The 27,313-nt window shown below is 37.2% G+C and overlaps 1 protein-coding gene across 1 annotated transcript; it reads left to right on the forward strand.

Annotated features, from left to right (window-relative positions):
- On the forward strand, positions 1-26,193 carry LOC121413481 (probable E3 ubiquitin-protein ligase HECTD2). The gene is made up of 22 exons (XM_041606304.1): positions 1-69; positions 2,963-3,153; positions 3,419-3,538; positions 5,715-5,852; positions 7,425-7,559; positions 8,047-8,606; positions 9,363-9,549; positions 10,145-10,460; positions 10,888-10,989; positions 12,040-12,213; positions 12,795-12,997; positions 15,535-15,666; positions 16,448-16,583; positions 17,011-17,088; positions 17,767-17,973; positions 18,460-18,577; positions 19,005-19,249; positions 21,696-21,773; positions 22,099-22,167; positions 23,154-23,302; positions 24,027-24,123; positions 24,528-26,193. The coding sequence occupies exons 2-22, from the start codon at positions 3,020-3,022 to the stop codon at positions 24,711-24,713; spliced, it is 3,564 nt and encodes a 1,187-aa protein (XP_041462238.1). The 5' UTR covers positions 1-69; positions 2,963-3,019; the 3' UTR covers positions 24,714-26,193.
- Positions 26,194-27,313: the final 1,120 nt, after the last annotated feature.

The raw sequence follows: 27,313 nt of genomic DNA on the forward strand, positions 1-27,313 counted from the left end.
GTACAAACAGAGACAGCCAGTACGAAGTTGAGTGTACATTTATTCCTCATTTAAGTTCATTTTGAACAGGTAAGTTACCATACTTGATTGAGAAATAATCAAAATCATTTGACAGTGATGCTCGTTCAAAAACGTAAATTGTAATCATGGTTTAAGATTGATAATTGCGAGTAACAAATTACAATTTACAAGCGATGATCGATATCAGACGATAGGCAAACCGTCACTAACTAACGCCGACAACATGGACAAGTCAATGCCTGTGCATGCAGCGCGGGGGCATTGCCCGGGTCCGGCCCGGTCGGGAGTTGTGACTGAGTTCCTCTCGGCCTCGCCTAGCGCTAACCTCACCTCTCCTACTCCTAGCTAGCCTGGGGCGTTTTGGGGAGTGAAAGTTATATACTGTACGTATGGAGTCACTCCCCACTAACGCCTGGGATTCCTCCCTATACTTCCCCACATACGGGTACAAAACCAGAAACTTTCGCCCCCGAGAATTCTACTTTCCCTCTAAAAGATCTAGCCCTAAAACATGTACATGGGGTCCAACTTCATTTCCAACATTTCAGCGATATTGATTTCATTTTTAAAGAAGAATTCATTAAAAAAACGAGAGATTTGTTTTGAAAAGATGGAAAGAGCTTCCGTGTTTACGTCGCCATCTTGATTTCTTTGTCTTCCGCTTGGCGACAGCACGCAAATCCCGCGATTTGCGTGCTGTCGCCAAGCGGAAGACAAAGAAATCAAGATGGCGACGTAAACACGGAAGTAAGCTCTTTCCATCTTTTCAAAACAAATCTCTCGTTTTTTTAATGAATTCTTCTTTAAAAATGAAATCAATATCGCTGAAATGTTGGAAATGAAGTTGGACCCCATGTACATGTTTAAGGGCTAGATCTTTTAGAGGGAAAGTAGAATTCTCGGGGGCGAAAGTTTCTGGTTTTGTACCCGTATGTGGGGAAGTATAGGGAGGAATCCCAGGCGTTAGTGGGGAGTGACTCCATACGTACAGTATATAACTTTCACTCCCCAAAACGCCCCAGGCTACTCCTAGCCTCACCTAGGTCCTAGCTAGACAGGAATAACCGTCGTTTCTGGGGATTTATTTAACAATTTCTGACATTTTACTATAATCCCTATCATGCCTATTCCCCATGTTCCCCGACGGTACTACTACATCTATGACGGTCTGCGCACTTAACAATTTGAGTTAAGATTTAACATGAATTTATTCTTATTTCACAAAATCTTTCAGTTGATAATGTTCCTTACATCATAATGAGTTAGTGTGCCAAATATCTCATAAAAATTTGAAAGAAATATATGATTTTCTTGGAAAAAACCTCGGGCAGTCATTTTCAGATTGAAAAAAAATGGCACCCCAGCTCATGTCTGCGCACTCGTTCACTTTGCACACGATTCGGGGATTTTGATGACAAAGGCTGCATTTTGAGGCCGTCACATGAAATGCCCTGAATTCATTATTTTTCCACCATTTTGAGTCGGATTTGTTTAAGAATACCTGTGTATGCATTGCATGTGTAAAGTTCGTGCTCGTTGCGTATCTTCTTTTACTAGAATCGCGCAGATGCGCAGGTGCGCAGACTTGGGAGACCGCACAGACATGGGGGAACTGACCATACTAGAATCTAGTGAGCCTGCATGTGTAATCTGGGTCGACAATTCGACGGAGGGCGGGTTTTGTCCAGATTTTTAATTTCTTTTACTTATACTAAATACAAAATGACATATCTTGAACGAAGGCCCACTATTTTCGTTAGACTCTAATCTTTCTATTGATACTATGTAAAATCTATAAAATATTGAAAATATACGTTACCGATGATTTATTCTCCGGGTTATTCTTTCTTTTTTTAATTTTTTGCCGGAGAGGAAAATATGGTAGCCGTCAACGAGTTGTGCTTTCAGTTTTATCAAGGCTTTCCGATTAATTTTTTTGATATCTTGGTCAATCAATGCGAGTGACAAGTTCCGAATGCACGCACATCTACAAGCGCAAAGCAGCGGCACAAATTGCGATATATAGCGACTGGTAAATACGTCTGTAACTTGAAGTGTAAGGATGATGACGTCATCCAAGATGGCAACTTATGTTGACCAACGAAAGGATTGCCCTGTAGTCTGCCCCCTAATTGGCGAGACAGAAACGGCACAGTGCATTCATCGGCCTTAACCTGAAATAAGTCACCCCTCTTCTCGTGTGTGTCGGTGTGTGTGCACTCGTTGTGTACATGTACAAAGTCAATGGAAGATGAAAGAAGTCACCGCCGCTGACGAAATAAACAGTAGTGAATGGAGTGGTGACTTAAACCAGGATAATGCCCATTCATTACTTACCTCATATTGATGATTCCATGTGACCCTATCAAAGTATTCCAATATTGAATTATTCGCTGTCTAATTAAATAAGGCCCACCACTTCCTGCTTATACATTGTCGATATGAATATACATGATGTTAACAGAAACTCACATGATGTTAACGGCAATGCCTACCTGTGGGCTTGATGATGTTGCGGATGATGAAGTACCATAAATGGTTTGATTATTTCAAATATTTAAAGACAATGGGCTCCAACTTGATAAATGCATATCTATTTGAATAAACAGTGACATATAATATACACAACTGTGCATCTGGTTGGAAATTAGTAATGTCTACTTGATACAAGTTATTGATTTAAAAATAACTGGGCGTTGTGGCGTATGCCTGTAATCCGAGCTGTGGAGAAGTTACAAATTGATGCAGAGGTTTTAGGTTCAAGCCCTGGTCACGTCTTTCGGATGGTGACGTTAAACGTTGGTCCAGACGTAAATAATCATATCTGATTGATACACCTCTGACAAAACTCAAATACACACACACACATTTGTTCAGAAACACAGCATTTGCATTCTTAATCATTAAATATTCTTGCCTTTGTGTATCTCTTACATTACAGCATGTCACTCATCCAAACCTTGTGACATAAACAGAGCTCACTAGCTAGCCTTTCATTATGAATGGTCATGGAGAGACGCTGGCTAGCCGTAGAAGGCCACCCATTGGACCAGGGGCCATCAGGAAGAAGAGTATCCCTAATGATGTAACCATCAACAAACCACCACGAATAGGTCCACTGAAACTTGCCAGGTAATTGAAAGGTTAATTGTATTCTAACACTAGATTTGTGCAGACGAGTGCAGAAATAACAGTTACCGGTAGTTGAGTATTTGAATTTTTAAGAATGAACAAGAAACATAGCTGTTTTTATCTTTCCCACGTACAGAAGTGATCAGTCTAGCTATGGTGGTCTTGGAAAAAAACAAACAAATGAAACCATTGTATTAATTACAGCTGAGAACAATAGAATTAGATTTCATCATGGATTTGTATTTTTCATTTTTGTGTTTTGCAGGCAGCTTTCAACCAGTCAGCCCAAATTAGAGGGGAGTGAAAGGAGAGGATCTTTTGATAGTATCCTGATAGATGGACGTGCTAGATCAAATAGTTTAGCCAAACTCACAGACTTGAAGAGGTATGTTTGTATTGTGTATTGACTTTCTACCCAAGGAGAGTCGTTTGGATGAGCAGTTAGATGTGTAATTTTTAATCCGAATGTTAACAGATCGGTGGGATCTGACTCGATCCATGTGTAGGGTAACACATTTCATACAGCTTTGAAGCTTAAATCTATGATTAAAATTATAAAGTGTTATAGGGAGTACATATTTTATTGTTACCCCTTCTGCATGTATATGCACAGCCTTGAAAGCAAATTTAGATATTACATGGGATATGAGTGCCACCTACACAGTCACATTTTAAAATTTGAAAAAAAAAAAGTGAGAGATGATTTCCTCTCAGAATGAATTTCAGAACTTAGTGGCCCATTCATGGAGTAGCATGTGTGCGCAGTGCTTTGTAACTGAATGGAAAAAGTGCTATACCAAATGTCTACCTAGAGATGCTCGGCGGGTCGTGCAGCCGAGAACATGTATCCCCTGAACCCACCGCATCATCCGTCATTGCGATATCTAGAGCTCACACAGAAATTTGACAAAAAAATACAATTATGGCGACAATGACCCTAGCATGCAGGTCCCCCAAGTCCATCTACCATCCAAGTGTGGTTAAAAATTGACTTATGGTTACGGAAAAAGAGAGTCTTGCATATTAACTTCAACGTTTACCAGAAAATTACCTTTGACCATACCGTGTTACCTGCGACTGCAGCATAACATGCAGGTACCCCAAGTCCATCTACCATTCAAGTTTGGTTGAAAAGTGACTTACGATTGCAGAGTTAGGTGTCATAAGAGAGTCTTGCATGTAAACTTTAACGTTGACCTGAAAATGACCTTTGACCTTACCATGTGACCTCCGACTGCAGCATAACATGCAGGTACCCCAAATCCATCTACCATCCAAGTTTGGTTGAAAAGTGACTTACAGTTGTGGAGTTAGGTGTCATAAGAGAGTCTTGCATGTAAACTTTAACGTTGACCTGAAAATGACCTTTGACCTTACCATGTGACCTCTGACTGCAGCATAACATGCAGGTCCCCCAAGTCCATCTATCATCCAAGTTTGGTTGAAAAGTGACTTACGGTTACGGAGTTAGGTGTCATAAGAGAGTTTTGCATGTAAACTTTAATGTTGACCTGAAAATGACCTTTGACCTTACCATGTGACCTCCACCCACACCAAAATCAATAGGCTTCTTTGCTATACCATACTCAACCTTCATGCCAAATTTGAAGACGATCGGAGAAGAAATGCAGCTGATAGAGCACTCACAAGGAAATCTCTGCGGCGGACGCAGCGGCGCGACGAGGCCAAAACCATAGTATAGATAGAATAAGGCCACTGCACACTTTTCGACCCGACTGGTCTACGGCAGGCTTGCGACTGAGTGAATAGAGATGAATCGCAAAGTAGTCATAAGCCTTGACACTGCACCCTTGCGATCTGACTACCATGCTGTCTGCGACTCACGTATGCGCTCTATGGTTTTTGCCATAGCAACTGAGAAAATGGCGCTTACTACTGCGTATGCGCGTTGTATTCCATATTTGCGTCTTGCACCTCTGCTGTCTGATTGGCTGGAAGTTGGATTGAGCTTCCGATTTAGTCATAAGGATCCTTATGATTTTCCTTGCAACTTGTCTGTGATCGGTCTGCAACTCTCAAGCTGACAAGAGCTGTGACGTCACATCTCAGTACCAAGACAGTCGGAGACCAGTCGGGTCGTAAGGTGTGTGGTGGCCTTATGACTGGATTAGATTGAATGGTACAATCAAGCCAGTATTGTGACCACCTGTATAGGACTACATGTACTTCTCTATAAAGACCACAATGCTTGTTTCTCTTGTTCCGTTTACCCCTTTGAAATATGTATAACAGAAACCTACCTGTCCATGAATACCACCTACTCATAAAAAAACACATTTCTTGTCTCCCTTTGGTGGTCTTTATATACAGGTTAAAATGATAATAATAAACTTTATTGATACATCAAAAAAACATTTGTTATCAGCCAAAGACTAAATTGTAAATACTAGTACAAGGTAAAAAAAAAGACATATAAATTGACAAAAAACGCAAATGTACAAACAACGTATATATTATATATGGATAAAAAATACATATGAAACAGCCAGTCAATATACAGGTTTCACTTTATTTGTCTTTTGATTATGTTTTCGTTGTAGGAATCTTAGTGCCAGTAACCTTGCTGCATTATCTGACAGCAACCTTTCTGTACAGGAAGCTGAACTGCCAAGGAGCTACGATGCGCCTAATACAACAGGATCTAAAGCAAAGCATTACTTAGAACAACTTATCAAGAGGTAGGATATCTTACACACTGTGCCTGGGCTGATCACACCTCACATCTTAAAATTAAAACAAATTTAGTGCAGCTTAGAAAATGCTGTATGTTAAAAATATAGCAATGGTGGCAGTCTCATAGGCCTGAATTCACAAAGGTGGTTTTGAAAACCCACGGTTGAGTCCATGGTTTATGCAGAATTCCTGTATAAATTATGCTTATTTTACCGCGTATCGGGCGTGTGTATAAAAATGTCCAATGCTGATGCTCGCTTTTGTCACAGTGCGCTAAATGGACGCCTGTTACCATGGTTATCCACGCTGTTTTATTCATAAGCCCATTGTTTTTATTCATGAGTCCACTCTTCAAACAGTGGACTCATGAATAAAATAGCGTATCCAACCATGGAAACAGGCGTCAATTTGGCGCACTGAAACAAAATCGCGCATCAGCATTGGACATTTCTTACAAACGCGCCTGATATGCGCTAAATTAAGCGCAATTTATGCAGGAAATCTGCATAAACCACAGATTCAACCATGGGTTTTCAAAACCACCTTTGTGAATTCGGGCCATATTGTGTGAAAACAGTCTTCGGATTCCTGTGAAGAACTCTTTCGAGGCAACAGAAAGTTGCTACCTGTGTTATAACTCTAAAATCTAGATTCTGAGCTGTCATCAAACTATTCAGATTTTGAGAAACAAGGTTTTATCAGCATAGCAGCGAGCCTTGTTTCTCCATATTAATTACATGCAGTGAGCCTTTCATTTGGAAGTCATGCTCACTTAGATAAAAACATTTGCAGTATAATTGAAATCTTTGCACAATTTATGGTAAACCATGCATGTTGTGTACTGGTTTAGCATTTTTGTGCATCATATTTGATCATCAAAAGCCTCTCACAGGCACAGGTGACGTCAACCAAATAATGTATAAATGAAAGCTTAACATAATTTATGGTAAACCATGCATGTTGTGTCTTGGTGTTAGCATTTTTACATATGTGCATCAAATTTGATAATCAAAACCTCTCACAGGCACAGGTGATGTCAATCAAATAATAATAATTATGATATGAATTATAGTTTATATATTAATAATGATATGACATTAAATCAATATTTTTACTCCAGTCATCTCTACTAAGTATTCGGATATATTAATTTTTTATTGCCAAAATCATTTCCGAGAAGAAAACATTTACAAGAGACTAAATCATGTTTTCTGACAAGTGAAAGTGCATGGCCTGGATCGAGTTGAACAATTTTCAGATTGAGATTGTAGCATATTTGTGTTTTGAGCATAATACCATAAGTTATGCTTTTAATTGATGAGTCATGACTAAAATCATTTGGGCCTAGCACGTTGGTTCAATGATTACAGCAGCCTCCTGAACTGGAGGTCATGGGTTCCATTCTCAGTGGAGTCACACCAAAGGATTATAAGACTAGTACCTTCTGCCTTCTTTTGAGTGTTCGGGGTGCCAGGATGAAGAAGGGTAAAATTAATGCAGGGGCCTGCTTACAGCTGAAGTGGCTACCCTGGGTGAACAAAATTTGATATTATATAACTTTTATTATTTGATATTAGGTATTACTACCAGCTTACTGATGGATGTGGGAGATCAGAATGTAGGAATAAATTCTGCCGTTCTTCTAAAGATGCAATCCGGATGACTGCCGATGTAGCTGCCATCATCAGCATTCAACTTGCCTCTAGTCAAAGGTTAGCTACTGTTTGATTTTATACACATCTTTCTCTCATTCACCGCATTTCAATCTTCCAATCATCCTTTTTCTGTCTTCCTACTTGATGAAATGGAGAAAGAACATTACCATTTGTTTTGATTTTTTTTCTGAAATGCTGATAGTCAAATTTATATTTTTTCTCTTCTTACATGCTCAAAATCCTTTCTTTTCCTTGTTTTACTTATCTCATGAGTTCCTTTGTATGATTGGTGAACTTTTCCCAACACTATACTGATTTGATTTGCTGGATACTTTTAGAATGCAGTGAGTTCTCTGATAAAGTTAGTTTGAAAACGGCTCCTGTTATTAATTATAATAAAAAAAAAGTAAGAAACGCATTAATTAGCAGTTTACTTCACAAATTAAATGTGACTGTATTTATGCAGTGCAGTGCAAATTTGCTCCGAGATATGAAATGATGAATACTGATGCAGATGCACAAAAATTTATTTCTTTCTCAATAGATTATACTTCTGTAGTTCAGAGAAGTTTGTTGGCCGCGCCTTGCCAGAAGATGTCTTCCAGACCAAAAACGGTAAAGTCAAGTCTTTCCTCCAAACCCTCTATTCCTCGTCACCGTTTGCCACTCTCTTCAAAGACGTACCTCAGTCAGAGTCTTTCCCAATCGCTACTGGCAATGATTCTACTGACTCTAGTAAGAATTTACCAAGTAGAAGACATTCCAAATCAGACCTTGAGAAACTGGTCGGTGGGCAGAACATCTCTGCGTCACTAGCCAAGAATGGACTCACTGAGAAGCTTAGGCGTAAACCGCCAACGGGAAGACAATCGTCATCTACCAGCAATCTACCTCCGAGCGGAAGGCTGCCTGGTGCAAGACCAGGGTCGAATCCTTCCATGCTGGCCCAGAGGACAGGGTCACTTGGGAAGCTTGTGAGAGGTCAGAGGGAAGGAGGAGTCAGACAAGGAGGGGATGTGCTTCGATGGGGAAGTGATCATAGCTTACAGACGGGAGATGCTACAGATATGCCATGGGTTGATGGATCTTCCAGAAATAGGAATGGTTCGTATTGTCTAATTTCATGGCTTATTTGTTTTAAGTTAAATACCAATGATTCTGTAGTATCACCAACATTTGAAATGTTGATAGTAGTGTCACATGAATGGAATTTGTTTTGATATATTGGTATGCCAGGATCCCGTCTAACAAAGAGTTACAATTGATCCAATCAATGTAACTCTATGGAAATCCATCAGTATCATTATTCTTTCTACAGGAAATTTGCAAAATGTCCTTTGTAAACGAAGGAGATCACACCACATTGTCAATAAATCAATGAATTTATGGATATACATTCATATCTAGTCTTTTTTTAACAGATATGGAATTTGTATGTTGACTTTACTGGCATTCCATAGTTGCGATTGATTGATTGGATTGATCGGATCAATCGTAACTATTTGTTAGACGGGCCCCAGAAGTCATAATTGTGTGAGAAAAGCTGATTAGCATGTTCTAATGACAAATAAATAGTGTTGTGTTAATGTTAATTGTGAGTCATGCAGCACTTTCGAGAATGAAATGAATTCATATTCATTTCTTATAACTTGGCTGTAAGTATAAGGGTTCCATATGGATAAGGGTAAAAATTCAGAATGAAAATCTATGTATAATATAATATTTATATGTAATAAGTAATCTTAGAAATAATCTCCTTTTTAAATGTAATTTTTTTAAATTAAAAAAGGAAACAATTAATAAAAAAAAATTAGATGGCACACAGGCATGTATAACATCAAATTTCATCATTCTTATCAGGTAACATGACTGGATCAGGTGATGATGTCAGTCAAAGTCTGATGTCAAGATCTAACTCGAGTCTACGGAGGAACTCTGGAAGGTCAATGAACTTTGAGGGTGGGCTTCATTCACATAGCCTTAGCTCCAGCCAGGAGAATTTGAGCCTACGTGGTAGCTATGACAATTTAGTCAACCTTCATTATAGGTTAGTAGAATTAGGTAATAACTCACTAAACCATGTTGAGCTGTTATTGTCTCGCCTGCATAGCAGAGCAAGACAGTAGGCGCCGATTTACTGATGGCCATGGCAGCGTCAACATCAAATCTTAAGGTTAAGTTTTTTTAAATGACATCATAACTTAGAAAGTATATGGACCTATTTTATGTAACTTGGACATTTATTACTGAACATTCTACCTTGAACTGACCTTTGACCTTGGTCATGTAACCATGTTGGGGGAATCAATATCAAAATTTTTAGTTAAGTTTTTGAAATGTCATAACTTAGAAAGTATATGGACCTAGTTCATGAAACTTGGACATAAAGGTAATCAAGTATTACTGAACAATCTGCCTTGGTTTCAAGTCACATGACCAAGGTTAAAGGTCATTTCGGGTCAATGAACTTAGACCATGTTGGGGGAATCGATGTCGAAATCTTAACCTAAAGTTAAGTTTTTGAAATGTCATCATAATTTATAAATTTTATGGACCTAGTTCATGAAACTTACACATAAGGGTGATGAAGTGTCATCATCAAGAAGATTAATCCTGAGAGGTTTTGTCTCTTTTCTACCCAGGTCCAGGACTAGCCCAATGGGAAGCATGGTCAACAGCCACCAGATGAACTCTAGTGGCTCTGCCCTGAGCCTTACCTCGGGGCGTGGCCCCTCTTCCCTCTCCTCCAATCAACTATCCTCTCTTAGTCCTGTAGCTAGTCCTAATAATAGTCCTATCTTCAGTCCGGCTCCAAGTCCCATGAGGCTCCTCTCTGACCAGGAAGCACTTGAAGAGACCGAAGACCTCCGGGAGTTTGAGAGGTCTCTTTCCCTGGAGATAGCCCTGGATACTGGCCAAGAATTTGCCCTTACTCACCTTACTCTGAATATGCTGCAGGTATGTGGTTATTCTTTTTCTCTCTTCCTCTTTATTTAATGCATTAGTTTTCGTGAGTAGAGTATAATATGAGCGGTATCTCTGGAACATTAGGAAAAGATTTTAAGATTTTAAAGATTTTTTTATATTTTGATTTGATTGATGACATGTTTATCTTAAAAATATCCATAGATCATTTGTGACAATGTTATCTTACTCTAGACATCTTTTCAAAAAATAACATGATTATGACTAGATACCCACTATTCTTTCCTTTTTAGTTCAAATCTCCTTTATCTAAGAACTCTCTCAGCTGTTCTCATGGTTTTCCTATCACCTTGTTGGTCATCATATTAGAGCATAAGTTCTTTATAAGGCAATAGAGATGGCTCTCATGTAATTGATATATATACCTGTATCATTGTACCTATTTTCTCTATTTCTTTAGAGTATTATTGATCAATACAAGGAGTGTGGAGACGATGCCTTCCTACTCAATACCATACGTACAGTCTTCATGTCAGATGTCGCTCTTAATTCAAGCTTCAGGGTAAAAGATATATTTTCATACACATGGCAATTCTATATGGTAGTCAACCTTTTTATATGTCCAACTACCATGAATTAATTCATAATTTTAGAGCATTATAACTTTTCATAACTTTATATAAATGGAAGTAAATCCTTTCTGGAAAGCCCCACATATATGTATACATTACTCATGTAGAGAATTTTGTGATTTTTCTGGTTTTGTAAGATATTCTGATGTTCTTTCCAAAATTAACCCCTTGACTGCTATGAAATTAACCCTAAGCTGGCAGGGGGGGGTTGAATCAATCCCCCTTAACATTTTCTGCGATCATTCCACCGCGCAAATTTTTTTTACCACGCCACTGGCAGAGTGTATACTTTTGAAAGTCTCGCGCATCATTTGAGACCAAATTTACAATGCCCGCGTAAGCGGCTTCGAAATTACGCAACATTTTGTAAGTGCATGTGAGACCAAAGTTTGTTCCAAAGCGTGATTTTGTGTACAAAGTCAATGCAAATCGAGTTTTCTCATCTTATTCATAAAGATATGATTATTTTTACTTTAAATTGCTGAAATCAATTGATTTTAGCATAATTATGCTTCAAAAAGGTTGTGCAATAAATCTGGTGAAAAAAAACAAAGAAAAACAAAAGGTTGAAAAACAGAGAAATACATAAAGAAATTCATAAAATAATAAAATACATACGAAATTGATTTCCAAATCGAAGTTTTTCTCAATTGCGATTGTTAAGAATGCAACAAAGAATATTTTTCACCGAAAATTAGCATTCTAGGAGCTTTATTTAGTGAATTAGAGCAAAAAGTATGATTTATGCATAAATTAGCATAATTTATATAAAATAAAATTATTTTGGAAAATTTTACCATACAGCCTAGCAGATTACATTGCACACTACCAGCGTGCAAAATATCATTCATAGAATAATTATACAAGTGTATATATCATAGAATACATGCGGCAAGAAATTCTCTCCATTTTTTTTTTGGCTTCCTTAATACAATTTGGGAGCTCTTTATGATCCCTGTGATGTTTTCTTGATACATCAGGTAGAAGAGAATAATCCCTACAGCCAGCTGGACCTAGCAGCAGTAAGAACAGCATACAATCTCCTTTGGGACCAACATCCCAGAGATAGATTCATGACATGCCTTGCAAATGCCATTGAGATACTACTCAAGAAGCTAGACCAATCCTTAGTACAGCCGCATGGTATTAACCAGGTAAGACAAGCAATGGAACGGCCTACCAATGTTTTGGGTCAAGCAGATATGCATTCCTATGAATATATTAACTAGCTGTCTCGCCATTGCTGTTACATTCTTCCTCAAGAAACTAGCCTGATCCTCAGTAGAGCCACTGGTCAAGTAATTAGGAACATTCATTATGTGTAGTGTCTACTCTCCTCAAAAGTAATATCATGAAAGTTATATAATTAAAGGTTTACTTTCTTGTAAAAAATAGAATATGAGAAAGTGATTTTTCAAGTATTTATCAGTAGTTTGAAGAAGAGATGTCGTCTAATTCCATACATGGACAGCAGATAACATGCATGTCATAATTTCCCCATTCAGACATCAACATTTTTATTTGCTATTTGAGTGAGAGACAGTGCTCTGGAAAATGGCTTATTTTAATCCAATCATAGTTAATATCATGAATACCATGTTTAATTTGGGAAGGAACCCTTTCATTTCATCATTGCTGCAGAAAATTTGTTTAAATATGAATTTACTCTCTTTGATGACTTTATTACATGGTATTCCCATTCACAATGATTCATCTTTTTTCTTCATAATTTTAGCTTCTGATCATTCTGGAGTGCCCGATTATGGAGCTGAACTTTGAGTTGGTCCAGGTCCTGTGTAGGATCCTAGCCAAGCGCCTGGTCCCTGGTGCTAGGACTAATCTGATCCAGTCCCTGCTTCATTTGGAGAAAGATCGCTTCCAGAGACTCCTGAAGATTCTGAAAGCTCATATGGTGTCCATCATGAGGCCCAAAGAAGGGTAATAGTAATGCTTCATCTTTTTTTATGTGAATATCATATTCATGCTGCTCATGGGGGACTGTTTCACTGGTAGTAAAAATGGTTCTGTGGCATTTTCTCCAGTGATGATTGCTCCGTTCTAAATTCCACACACTAATCGCATGACCAACTTCAATCCTGGGTTTACCACTATACCAGGGCTCGACACTAGCGGCGGTCCGACGGTCCCAGACCGGTAAAAATCGCCGTCGGGCCAGTAGATTTTCAGAAATAGGAAGATTTACTGGTCCGACATGACCAGTAAAAAATATCATTGTCGGGCCAGTAATTTTTCCAAAAATAGCAAGATTTAAGGGTCCAACATGACCAGTAATAAAAACCATTGTTGGGCCAATAACTTTTCCAGAAATGGTCAAATTCACTGCAAACCACTTCCCCTGCGTTAAATTCTGTCATTCACACACAGAATACACACAGAATGAATCGCACGTGTTACTAGAGTAGCATACAGTACAGTGCATGCAGTGCAGTGTACATGTAGCCAGCCACACACCCACATGGTACCTTCTCTACTGGCTGCTCAAACGAAGCTTGGCTAAAGTAAACTCTGGCAGAAATCTCTCACAGAACTATCAAAATTCACGGTTCATACTCATGGAAGGCTCTTATAATGTCCGTATTTCCTAAAAATTGGAATAACTCTATCATTTGTAAGCAGTAAAAGGAGATATTTTCACATCTGTTTTGGTTCAAACAGATCGGGTTTTGGGTGATATCGTCTCAATACATATAGCCCCACATATGCATTTGTGTGTGTGTTGATACACTTGGTTTCTGACTTTCTTTCGTAGCTGTTTTAATCGAGCCAAAAAAGAAACTGATAAATCATTTAGGATAAAACTTTTAGCTTTCTTCCTCTGTTTTCTTCCTATCTTTCTTTCCTTCTTTCTTTTCAATCTTTCTTTGTTTCTTCCCTATTTCATTTTTTTTTTTTACTGTCTTTTAATTTCCCTTTTTTTCTTTAATTAGTTCTTTCTATCCTTTTAAAAAATATTTTTCTCTCTTTCTTTCTTTGTTTTTTTCTTCCTTTCTCTATTTCTTTCTTCCTTTCTTTCTTCCTTCCTCGTTCTTCCTTTCCTTCCTTCCTTCCTTCCTTCCTGAGTCCATCCATCCTATATTCATCTCTTCTTCCTTTCTTTCCTCCCTTCTTTTTACCCTTTTCTTTCCTACATTGTTTGTTTCTTTCTCCCTTCCATCCATCATTTATTTACCCTTTCTTGTTTTTTTTTTATTTCTTCCTTCTTTCAGCCCTTTCTCTCTTTCTTACATTCATTCCTTCCTTTCTTCTGTCTTGTTCTTACCTTTTTCCTTTTGTTAGATCTTTACCTTTCCTTTCTTTTTTTGACTGCTTGCTTCCTTTCTCTCCTTTATTCTTTCATTCCTTCCTTTCTTTGTCTCTCAGTCTTTCTTTTTTTCCTACCTTCCATCTATTCTTTTACCTTTTCTTTTTTTATATTGCTTGCTTCTTTCCTTCCCTTCCTTTTATTTCTTTCCTTCTATCATTTTACCTTTCCTTTATTTCTTCCTTAATTCCTTTCTTCCTTCTTTCAATCCTTCCTTCCTCTCTTTCTTTTGTCCTTCTTTCCATCTCTCCTTTTACCCTTTCTTTTTTACTGCTTCTTCTTTCTTTCCTTTACAACTTTCTTGATTTGTTCTTTCTTTCTGTATTGCTTGCTTCATTTCTTTCCTTCATCTCTTTTTTCTTTTCTTTCATTTTTATTTTTTTTCCTTCCATCCTTTCCTTCTTTGGTTTGTTCTTTTTCTTCCTTCTCATCTGTCCTTTCTTTAGCTTTTCTTTTTTTTCTTCCTTCCTTCCTTTCTTTCTTTCTTTTTTTCTTTCTTTCTTGCTTTCTTTTTGTCCTTCATTCCTTCATTTTATTGGGGGGGGGGGGTAACGAAAGGCTAGAAAAATAAACTTGCACCTTTTTTTAATGTTTTCTTTAATTTTTTGGGACCAGTAGATTTTAGGTTCGGACCAGTAAAAATTTGAAAAACTGGGTATCTACTGGTCCGACATGAATAGGTTGGACCAGTAGAAAAAATGGGTTAGTGTGGAGCCCTGACTATACCCTTCCCTGAACTATTGTAACCCTAACCCTACATCTAAGACAAAATTAAGCTTGGAGCAATTGTCGCAGGGGCAAATGTCGTGTCACCAGTAAAAATATGTCCTTCCCATGGTATCCAAATGGCCGCTTGAAGAATTTATTTCAACTTGGCTTGTGTATGCATATGATAATCTAAGTAGGAGTACAAGGTCAAAGTGGTCATTATTTTAAAAAAGTGTTTAGTATATTTCTGATTGGACAATAGCAGAGACATAGAGTTCCAGTGCCCTATCATTTTTTTTTCTCTTAAGTTTTCTCCTTGAAGATATAATTCATCATGTCCCAAGTAATGGGTTGTAATGTGAGCAAAATTTGTATTTAGTTGTCTTAAAAATTTAATCATATAATTTGATATGCTTTCTGTCTATAAATGGTTGTTTTATCACAGTGCATCGGAAGGAATGATTCATGTTGCCATGACAATGGAGATTCTATACGAAGCCAATCAAATCTCATTGGAACATGGTTCAAGTAATGGTCTTGCACAGTTGGAAGATTTCTACTGTCATCAGCTCTCAAGGTAATTCCAAAATTTCTCATTCAGAATTTATCAAGGGTTGTTCATGTTATGAATATGAATGAAATATAATAATGATATAGGATTTGTAAAGCGCACGTATCCTTGCTAGGTGCTCAAGGCGCTCCTATATTACCCCGGCTAAGCTAGTCTACCGATTCTGGTGCGCACAGCTTTTTGAGGAATTACTTCCTGCAGGTACCCAGTTACCTCACCTGGGTCAAGTGCAGCACAGTGTGGATAAATTTGTTGAAGGAAAACACACCATGGCTAGGACTCAAACCCACGACCCTCTGTTTGAAAAGCGAGAGTCAGAACCACTAGACCATGACGCGTCCAAATATAGATAAACAGCCCTGATTTTGTATAAGTTTTTTTTTTTACTTTTGTTTTATGTATCTTTGTATTTCATTGCTTTTCAGTGAGAGGATTTGTTGATACTTTGTTTTGTATTTCATGCTATGATGATAATTATGCTTAAAGTAATTTGTAATATGCTGCAAAAAGCTTGATACAATGTAGATTTATTGTGTTAATTGAAAGTGTCATATAGTTCCCTATCTGCTATAAATTGAATTGTGTGCCAGAGGTGATTTTAGTGCAAACTCTGAAACCAAAATTGTAAAGAATTTGTGTTTTTTGTATGAGTTTGTGTGATTAAGAAGTTAGGAAGAATCAGAGACCGCCTTTGCTTTTTGTAATAAAACTTACGATGAGATTAGATTAACAGGGGTTTGATTTCCCCTATTACATTTTTTTCTAAATTTTGACCCTTATCATCTAGGGATCTTGACTATCAGACAGAATACCATCGATGGCAGCATAATGCAGGGCTCCCTCTACAGTCGCGTAAAGATGAATGCTCCTCCAATCCATCGATATCGTCTCTACTTGATTTCCCATTCTTATTGGATCCAGCTGTAAGTTAATTATTTATTTCCTGTCTCTCTCTTTCTTATTCTCAACTCTTCTTTTTGTTCATCATGTCTTATTTTCTCTCTCTCCCTCTCTTGCTCTCCCTCATGATCCCCTACCTGTCTCGGGCTTTCTCTGTTTTGCTCTTCACTTCTTTTTTTCTGTCTCTCTTTTCTCACCATCTCCTTTTCTCTCTTTCCTTTCCTCTCCCTTTCTGTCCATCTGTATCCCTCTCATTCATCCTTCTTTCCATGTTTTTCTATCACACCCTTTCAACGTCTTTATCTATCTTTCCTTCTCTGTTTTTCATCCCTGTCTATTTCTCTTTCTCTCTTTCCTGTCTGCTGTCTCTTACTTTGTCTCTCTACTTTCTACACAAAATAAAAACTTGTTTATAATATTCACCTTCATTTTCTTTTATTCATCTTCCAGTCTAAAGTCCATGTGTTACACCTTGATGCTGTGGTTCAGATGAGGAGAGAGTACCAGGTGGCCATTCTACATCAGGCGGTGAGTATCAAAAATAAATCAGTAAAAACTGTAAATGAAACAGCTGAAATTCAAATTTCTTTTGAGGTCTATCAGATACAGGGCCGTCACTAGCTTTTTTCTAGGGGGGGTGCTTTTTATGAAAAAAAAACACAAAAACACAAAAAACAACGTATTAACTCAATTTCATGCAGTTATATAGCCCGCCGGCCAGATCTTTTTCAAAAGAGCCCTCAAGTATCCCTACCCCCCCCCGCCCTCCGGTTGTTTTTTTTTTTTTTTTGTTCTGAAGGGGGGTGCGTTCGCACCCTCCGCACCCCCCCCTGGCGACGGCCCTGAGATACCAGGGATAATTTATGCAAGGAAGGTCTCACATGGAGGGAGTTGGAATAACACATTTTTTTTTCTGGAATAGCCCTACAATGATATTAATGATAATACTAATAAAAGCTGGATTAATATAGCACTTTTTTGACCCAAGGATACATAGTTTAACTATTTTTACCCCGACCTTAGCTCAAGCTACCACTTAATTACCAGTGCTGGTGCTTTCAAGGAATAATATTATTTTATTCTTGCCGGTTACCCATTCACCGCACCTGGGTTGACTGCAGCGCAATGTGGATAATTTCTTGCTGAAGCAAAACATGGCGATGGCTGGGATTGAAATTTGATCATATATCATTTTGTACTTTCCAGCGAGTAAACCAAGCTCAGAAATACTTGAAGGATGGAAGACGCTTCACCCCGAACCTCAAGGATTCCATCAAGGCTGCCATGTGTCCATTCCTAGTCCTGGAAATCAGAAGGGATTACCTGATCAGTGATACCCTAGCTCAGATAAAACTCAAGAAGAATGATTTAAAGAAACCACTCAAGATCAAGTATATCGGAGGAGGAGAACAGGTAAGCCCATCGTCCGTTTGATGCTCAGGAGAATGAAGTGCATTTGTTCATTCCGTTCTTGTTTCATTAGTGATGAATAGTTGTGTATTTGATGCTCAGGTATTGAGGTTTATACTTTTGTGAATCAGTGAAAGTCATTTTCTTTTTGGATGAGGAGGTGATGTGTAACTTATAATTCTAGTTATTGAGTTCATTCTTTAATTCTGACTTCACTTTATACATGTTTTGCCCTGCAGATAAGGTTACCTTTAACGCTTATTTTTCAAATACCTCAAAATTGAGCATTTTTTGTGAGTTTCCACCTTTAAGTTTTAAAACATATTTGAAATATTTACAAATTGAACTACAATGAGATCTTTTCTTCCCTTTATATGAAGAATTGAGCTGCCTATCTACTACTTTGTCATTGTTTGTGAACGTGATTATTATGACTACCCATATATCGCATGATTACTCCAATTATTGTCCATGTATTTTATTATACAGGGTCTTGACATGGGTGGACTTCAGAAAGAATTCTTTCAGCTTATCTCTGAAGCAGTCTTTAATCCAAGCTATGGCATGTTTGTTAGCTCAGAGGAGAACAGGACTATATGGATCAATGGTATGACAAAAATGTCACATATTTTTCCATAACAAGTAATATTTGTTTTTATTGAGAATGTAGAACTATTTAAATAATATCAGTTATATATAAACATATGTCATGCGCTGGTATCCATCATGATGAGATGCTCCCTGAATGTGTCAGTGAAGAAAAGAAAGGATATGGAAACAATGGAGACTTTGAGAATTTAAAAATACAGCTTGTGTTATGATTAATTTTGAGTTCTTTGTGTTAATGGCACTTGAAGGAGAAGGAGCAGAGCTGCTGAAACATTGAACAAGAATTGTGGTTTTAGTCAATATGCAATCTAAAACTGCCTATATTACCTTGACTTTCCCTTATTGTATCACATTCATGCTTTCAATCCATGTTTTTGCTTTTGATACTGGTGTGAAACATTTGTCTGTCACTCTCTTTCTCTCAGGTTCTGAAGGCTCAGCTGACTCTGATGATGAGTTTGAGTTGGTAGGCACCCTTCTAGGTCTAGCCATCTACAACGGTATCATCCTGGATTGTAACTTCCCTATGGCCATCTACAAGAAGCTTCATGAGGATGCTCTGACCATCGATGACCTGATACGGGTGCAACCATCTCTGGGACGGGGCATCAAAGAGATGCTGGAGTACGAGGGGGATGATGTGGAGGATGTCTTCTGTCAAACATTCCAGGTTAGGAAGACTGTGGTGATGATGATGATGATGGTGATGATGATGATGATGGTGGTGGTGGTGGTTGTGGTGGTGGTGGTGGTGATGATTTCATCACTGATTGCTCTGTTTCTTTTCCTCATCTTGAACAAGGATTTACATCCAGCCATTCTTTTCCACGGTCTGGCTGAATCCATTGTTCTGTTTGTCTGGCACAGCAGCAAGGCTTGTTAATGCTGGCCCCTGCTTTGAGTTGATTTGATTTTCATAATTATGTTACACACTATTTCTCTTATATATTTGATTATGTTGATTGATTCTCACTTTTTACTTGTAGGGAACCCTACCTACAACTTCATTCTTTCCCAAGGCTCCCTAAACATTTTACTTTGTATTATATTTTATTGCATTGTAACTTTGTACATTGTAATTATTTTTGTTTATTTAATTAATAAACTAATGAAATTAAATTATTGATAATGCTAAAGATGTGGCTAATAGTTTTACCCGCTGGCTGAGTAATGCCTAAGCGTGGTTATACAGGCCACAGACAGAAAGGATTTTTATAGTCCACTGTATCTGCCGACAGATGACTGAGAGATATCGGTCAGCTGTGCGATAGTACTGTACATTGCTGATTATATGTGGGAGGAGTGGTAACGTAACCTGTTGCATGGATTACCATGTGGGTATCGCTAAGTGTTGAGACATATTTGGCCATTTCTATTGTTTATAGACTTTGAATTGTAAATTAATAATGTAAATAATTTCAAAGTATTTTATATTTAAAAAAATGAAGACTAGGGCCTTGTAGCACATAGCACAAAGGTTTGCAATTGACTGTTCAGTGGTAATGGTCAATTAAGACAGGCCTCTACAAGAAAATTTTTTCATCACTTGCCCAACAGGGCAAGTGATGAAAAAATTTGCTTGCCCGATAGAAAAAACTGCTTGCCCAATTTTTTAAATAATACCTGTTCACTTATTAATGAATTATTAGTAACATTGTTTAATATTGTATGATTTTTAAGTATTTTTTTTCACTATGCTTAGAATCTTGGGTGTGTGTGTGTGTGTGCGAGGGTGTGTTTGTGTGGGTGTGACTGTGAGTTGAACTTTGATATAAATGAATTCAATATCTACCGGTAATTTCTACTTCGCCTATTCCAGTACAATAACCTGTACTCGGCCGTGTAATAAAGGCCCACATACCCTAACTTTTCCTGAAGTTCTTTGAAAACGCAGACTTCCACGAAAATTGCATTTCTCTATGGGGGAGTCTAAATTTGGTGAGAATGTATTCATTAATAACTTAAATATACATGACAATGAAGAAATCATCAAACTTTATTGGAAGTTTTGAATAATATACCCGAAATGTAAACTCTGTCTGAAACAGAAAATCACCATCATTGTGGCCTTTACTGAGCGAATTGTCCCCCAGAGCTCTGGCAGAGAGACAGAGCTCAGACTGGCTAGCTAGTATGCGCACGTTTGTGAGCCTCCCGCCGGCCTTGTAAAATAGATGGAGCTTTGTTTGATGATTTATTGTCTGATATTTACCTCATCCCCTCAAAAAGGGAAACAAATGAATTTTAAGTTATAATTAACAAATACTGCAAGTTATTTTGGATGTTAATAGGCCGTTTTGAAAAGCAAAGCCGAATGACATGACAACTCACCAATGCGAAGTTACTAGACTCTGTGATTTATTTCCTGTGTAGTTCTAATTATTTTATCACAGAATTGTGATATCGGAAGGTGGAAAATGTGCATTAGAAATTGCACATGGTGGTAGTCATAATGGACCCCTATACTACATTCAACTGTTTCCCGGCCATTGCGTTGATTTTTTTCATAACTGGTACCACACCGTACCATGTATGGAAATACGTGGTACAGAAAAAATAACGCAATTTCGGAATTTGAAACGGCGCTACTCCTATTTTTTAAGGCTTATTCATGATTTTGAGTGTGGATTTTGGATGATTTATGGAAAAACGAGGTACGGTACAGAAAAAAAGACGCAGCAACCACTTGCCCGATCGGGCAATTGACTTTGAGAGGTGCTTGCCCGCACATCATTTTCACTTGCCCCGGGCAATCGGGCAAGCGGGTTTGTCGCGCCCTGATTAAGATCATCATTTCATATTCCCTTGTCTTTCTTTATCTTAATTCTTCCCTCATATTGCAACTTTTCTCATTTTATGGACATACAACATATGCCAATTATCATTTGCAGATAAGCATGGCACATTTTTTGTCCATTGCTGTTTGTGAATTAGAACAATATGGTATATTATTCTGTTTTGAGATTTTTTATGCTTTTTTTAAAAACTCTCTTGCTCAGTAGTATTATTACATTTGTATGTCACTGATATATTCATCATGCTGTATTTATCTTCATTATTGTATTTAGCTATTGTCCCTTCATACTTGAAGTATCTATTTTGTTTTATTTTGACAGGTGTCTCATTCTTCAATGGGTGATGTATTAACCATTGATTTGGTCCTGAATGGCTCTAATATTCCAGTAACAAACCAGGTAACTCCATCCATACTGTTTTTCTAACTTCTTTACTACTTTGAATAACCACAAGAAAAGCTGATAGAAAATATAAACAGAATCAATTAAGAAAGAAATGGTGTAAAACATCTCAAGTTTATCAGTTTTAATGAAGTAAATGAGTGAATTGTTTTATTAAGATCCTGCTTTGGAGGAGTTATCTGCTGTAAGGTTTAAAGTACCTGAAAGTTTAATGGACAGGAATTTATGGTCAAAATTATGAAGTGAAAAGTACATCAGAATTGGCAAACTTTACAAAAAGTGTCTGTTCTGAGATTTTGTATGTGTTTTTTTTGTATTTCAGAATCGAGAGGAGTATGCTCGGTTATATGTGCAGCATTTACTAGTAGATAGTATTTCAAGACAGTTTGAGGTGGGTAAATAAATTAAGATACAGTTCAAAAGTTTTGAAGACATTTAAAGTCTATCAATATCTGCCATCATATCCCATAAGAGACTGATTTAAAGAAAAATGATCTGATAAACACTGCCATCATCATAGAAGCACTGGTAACTAAACTTGCCATTAGCTCCCTGCTTTTAGTGAAAATCATGTTGTGTTCTTTGGTTTGGAATTGGTCTCCTGGTGGCCATTTCATAAAGCTGCTCGTAAGTTAAGAGTGACTTAAAGAATGGCTGGTGACCCTTTCTTGTGGTAAATAATATACACCATTAAATGTTAATCGGTGATTATTTAGCGTGTAAGAAAGGTTCACCAGTCATTTGTATAGTCGCTCTTAACTTACAGCTTTATGAAACACCCACCTGGGCAAGTAACACAAAGCTTAGCAATTGATCATAGGGCTAATATTTACGCTTGATCACATTGATCATTATGTATGATCAAGTTCATAAAGCAACTATACAATCAATCTGTAAGGTTTGTGTCACAGGCTCCTGAACATCATTGTAATGTTATTAATTGTAGTTGCTCTAGTGTAATTTGTGGCTAATAGTTTTACCCGCTGGCTGAGCAATGCCTTAGCGTGGTTATACAGGCCACAGACAGAAAGGATTTTTATAGTCCACTGTATCTGCCGACAGATGACTGAGAGATATCGGTCAGCTGTGCGATGGTACCTTACAAGCTTCTTAAGTATATGTAGATGATTGCTTGATAGAGCAGTTGTTATAAATGTATGTGATGATTGTATTTTGTTTTATTCTGATTTCTATAACGTTGATGGTCATGAGCATTAAATTATTATGACCTTGAAATTATGAATGTCCTAATGTTACAATATGCAATGCCAGAATGACAAAAGAGTTTCTGTGATGTTTTAAAACAAGATTACTTTTCACATGCCATAGACAGTTTTAAAAACTTGTTTATCATGTTATTTCTTTTTTTTAAATTAGGCCTTTGCGAGAGGATTTCATAGCATCTGTGGAGGTTCAGCCCTACAGTTGTTTCAACCCTCAGAGATTGAGCTTCTTATATGTGGTAGTCCTGACCTAGACTTCCATGCTCTAGAAGCGTCTGCTACCTATGAAGATGGCTTCTCAAGGTAACGATTCAATGGCAATTTTTTGAAGAAGGATTTTGATTGGCTGATAGTGGGAATGTTGAACAATATGCTCATGAAACGGTGGTTTTGATAGGCCATTAGTGATTGGTTGCAAATCTTTGTGTATAGAGGGCGATTCCATGCTAGAAAAATCAGCTATTTTCGCAACATTTTTCAACCTATTGTCCAAACATACAAAGAACTTCAATTTGTTTTGTGGTAATAATAAAGTACTACTGGGTGGACATATGAAAAAATGATAACCAACAGGTATATGCTGTCCATGGGTGCATTAGAGGTGAAAATGTTTCTGAGTCCCGTATGACACACAACATTTTCGCCCTTAATTCAGCCATAATCAAATATTTTTTGTTGGTAATCAGTTTTTCACATGACTACCCAGTATAACTTTATTATTGACCAAAAATAATTATTCATTGCTCAAGCAATCAGCTAAGAGACTAGAAATTGTTGACGAAATGTCCTGTACAACACGTATGGAATCGCCCAGAGCGATTGATAATCATTGTAGGATTTATCTGATATACAGAATGCATGAATTTTCCCTGATGTATTGACATTTCCCCCATGTATTCAAGTTTTCAAAGCATATTTATCATATGAAGTGTGTTTTAACATTTACAAGTAACCTCTGCAGTGTGCCCCCTGATATTTCACTTATTCACATATGATTATTCATTCTCTTGTTTTCATGTCAATATAGGAAACACCCAATTGTGCTGTCCTTTTGGAGGCTAGTTCATTCCCTGAGTAATGATCAGAAGAAGAAACTACTTAACTTCATCACTGGGAGTGATAGAGTAAGTTCATAAAATACGAATCTGTGGATTCATTCATTTATTCAATCAAATTTTTATTTATTAATTTTTATTTTTTTGTGGGGTTGGAGTCATAATAAGCATTCTGAAATGTATGTAATGCAATACAGTTTGCATCCCCCATTTTCATATAAACATCAGTTTAAAACACCACCAGTAAGTGCACAAGGAGGTATGATTTGAAGTGTGTGTAAAAATTTGTGATTTATGGAAGCTCAAAATTCAATATCACTTACATATATGTTTATTTGAATCATGATCGATTCCAACAATTATGATGTAATTGTAAGTACTATTTTAGCATTGACTTGTAATTGATATCTCTTATATGACTAATTGTGTCTGGTCTAATACTTTGTAATGTTTATTATGTCTTATGAAAACAGGTTCCCCTGAAGGGCCTGTCCAGCCTGCCGATTGTCATACAAAGGAACGGTCCTGACTCGGAGCGCCTTCCCACGGCCATGACATGCTTCAACCGTTTACTACTACCAGAGTACAAGGATGAAAAGAAACTGAGAGAAAGGCTTCTTGTGGCTGTTGAGTATGGCAAGGGATTTGGACTTACATAGTGATATATTACTGGTCCTGACTCTAAGCACCTTCCCACAGCCATAATACTGCTGGGATTTGAGTGCTCAGAAAGAATATCAAGAGATACAAGCCATATATATAGCTGCCCATTATTAAGGACTTTTTACCGATTGACTACTGACGTCTGTAATAAAAAAAAACGCCTAAAACTCAGAAAAGGCCTTATTGTTTTATATTGACAGGTACTTAATTAATCTTATATATTGTGTGCTTATTCAAACATAAAGAGAAAAGTAAAGATACTGGGTCATGGAATTGCATAAAGATCACACTTGCATATACACTTATACAGGGGAAATTATTTTTAAGTTACAGCATCATTATAACTATTATTCAGGTCAGGTGGTATGCATATTTTTTTCAATTTTGTTACTTAGAATGAGATGCAACAGTCATTGATATTCTTTTACATGATAAGGAAAGTTTTATATTTTGATAATGATACCAATGCTGCAAACAGTAAGGTAAAGATGATTTTGATCTTGGCTGGTATTCAAATTGTAATTAAGCCAGAATTTTAAGTATTTTACTTAGCATTTTGCTTAAGTAAAATACTCATCCATCCTGGTATTTAGTTGCATTTTTGGCTAATTATTTTACTTAAATCTTTAGTCAACCGCCTATCAGACTTGGCTTGCGTACAGTTTACAAACATGATATGTGCAGTCATACATTCTGCGCACAGATGGATACATACATTGGTTATTAGTAAGTAAAATACTTAGATGTGGTCTGAATACCAGTTTAAGCATTTTGCCAAGTAAAATGCTAATTATAGTACTTACAAAATCAATACTTTCAGATGAATACCAGCCCTGTTTAATATGACATATGTATGAGTGATACTATTCCATATTGTACTCTTTATTTCATCCAGGGTATTTAGACACAGTCGTGTCTTAACAAGTTGACCTTCAATATGTTGTATAATAATAAAGTGTGTTCAAGCGATTTCTTAAACCATGTAATGCAAAATACACTCTACCTGAGCCATCGTTCCGTATTAGTCAAATAATCAGTTGAGTCAAAGCAGTTTTTCAGACCTTGTTGTTTTTCGACAAAGGTTTAAGTATGACTTAGTCGCACTTAAATAATTATGGGTATATGACATGCAACATGCTATCTTAATGATCTATACACCGCAGTGCGTGTCTTCATTGCATGATCAATGCCTTCGATAACGCAAGCAAATGGGCATATAAGTGTACTCTAAGTCATACTTAAGTCATACTTAAAATCTTTGTTAAACACCCCCTAGTATATGCAAAATGTATGTCATTTGCATCTTCTAATTCAGACTTTGACTACTGGTTCAATCATTTTTGTGTTCTCAAGAGATTTGACTTTGCATGGTCTATGGTATGACTTATGGTATGACTTATTTTGAGGATTGAATGCTAGATACAGGCTCCCAGTGGCCTGAAGTCCATATTGATGGCTTGTGTCATTGACAACAGGTTGTCGCATCTGGGGGGTGTTTCACAAAGATTTAAGTATGACTTAGGTCGCACTTAAATGTCGACGCGTACATGTTATGCAACACGCAATCTTATTGATCAATACACAGTAGTGCGCGTCCTCTTGGCATGATCTGACCAATGCTGTCATGCCTTTTATACTGCGCGCAACTAGACATTTAAGTGCGACTCTAAGTCATACTTAAATCTTTGTGAAACACCCCCCGGGTCTTGCACCATTCAAGAAAAGGACCCCTAAATTCCCGAAATGTCAGGTCCAGTTTACCCGACTATTCAAGAAAAGGGCACCCTAAATTCTCGAATGGTCGGGTCCAGTTTACCTGATATTTTGTGAAAATTATAGCAAAATTATTGAATGGTCAGGTAAACTGGACCCAACGTTTCAGAATTTAGGGGATATACATGCTTGTCCGACCTGACGTGATAACTCGATGTGATGGCGCAAGCCTTATTGATTGTGTGTGCTCAGAAAATAAGTTTTATAAAGAAGCAACTAGATCTACTTGTATATTTTTTATATCGTTCATGTATTCAAGGGAGATGTGATACTGTAGATCAGATTTGTGTGTGATCAAGCCACCAATATGAAATTGAATAAAATGGGATAATAGAATATGAAATCAATTCACTGATTAAAGAAAGGGAAATATTTGATATTCAATAGGGCGAATTGGTCATTAAACACAAATCTATCCATGATTATATCTAAAATTTTGACAATCTTATTGTGCCTAATCAATATTTCTATTCTTGAAAAGGGATCTATTCAGCATTATATCTTGTTACAATCAGGAAAATTGCTTGTAAAATTATAAATGTAATTTATAATTATATAGCGTCCCCCCGTTCTAGATTAAACATAAAATAAAGATATGGTCATTCAGTTTTGAGATTGTGAAGTGTTTTGAACACAAAAGATTTTGACTGGTGCTAGAATAGTGATGCTTGTCCCATTCATTACTTGTTCATCATTGCTGTGCTTACTTTAGCCACACACTTGCACAAAGGTTTGAAAGTATTTATTTTCACATGTTTCAGAACTGTTGTCTTTTGATGTGAAGAATTGTAATGAAAGTATGTGGTGCACACTGAAATGCCAT

Source organism: Lytechinus variegatus, chromosome 4, assembly GCF_018143015.1.
Source record: "Lytechinus variegatus isolate NC3 chromosome 4, Lvar_3.0, whole genome shotgun sequence".
Classification (NCBI taxonomy): domain Eukaryota; kingdom Metazoa; phylum Echinodermata; class Echinoidea; order Temnopleuroida; family Toxopneustidae; genus Lytechinus; species Lytechinus variegatus.

Bases quoted from the DNA above. Each gene is read 5' to 3' on its own strand.
- LOC121413481 (XM_041606304.1), top strand. From the start codon at position 3,020: ATGAATGGTCATGGAGAGACGCTGGCTAGCCGTAGAAGGCCACCCATT. The intron at 3,539-5,714 runs GTATGTTTGTAT...TTTTCGTTGTAG, and splicing joins AAACTCACAGACTTGAAGAG to GAATCTTAGTGCCAGTAACC. The intron at 15,667-16,447 runs GTAATTCCAAAA...CTTATCATCTAG, and splicing joins TACTGTCATCAGCTCTCAAG to GGATCTTGACTATCAGACAG.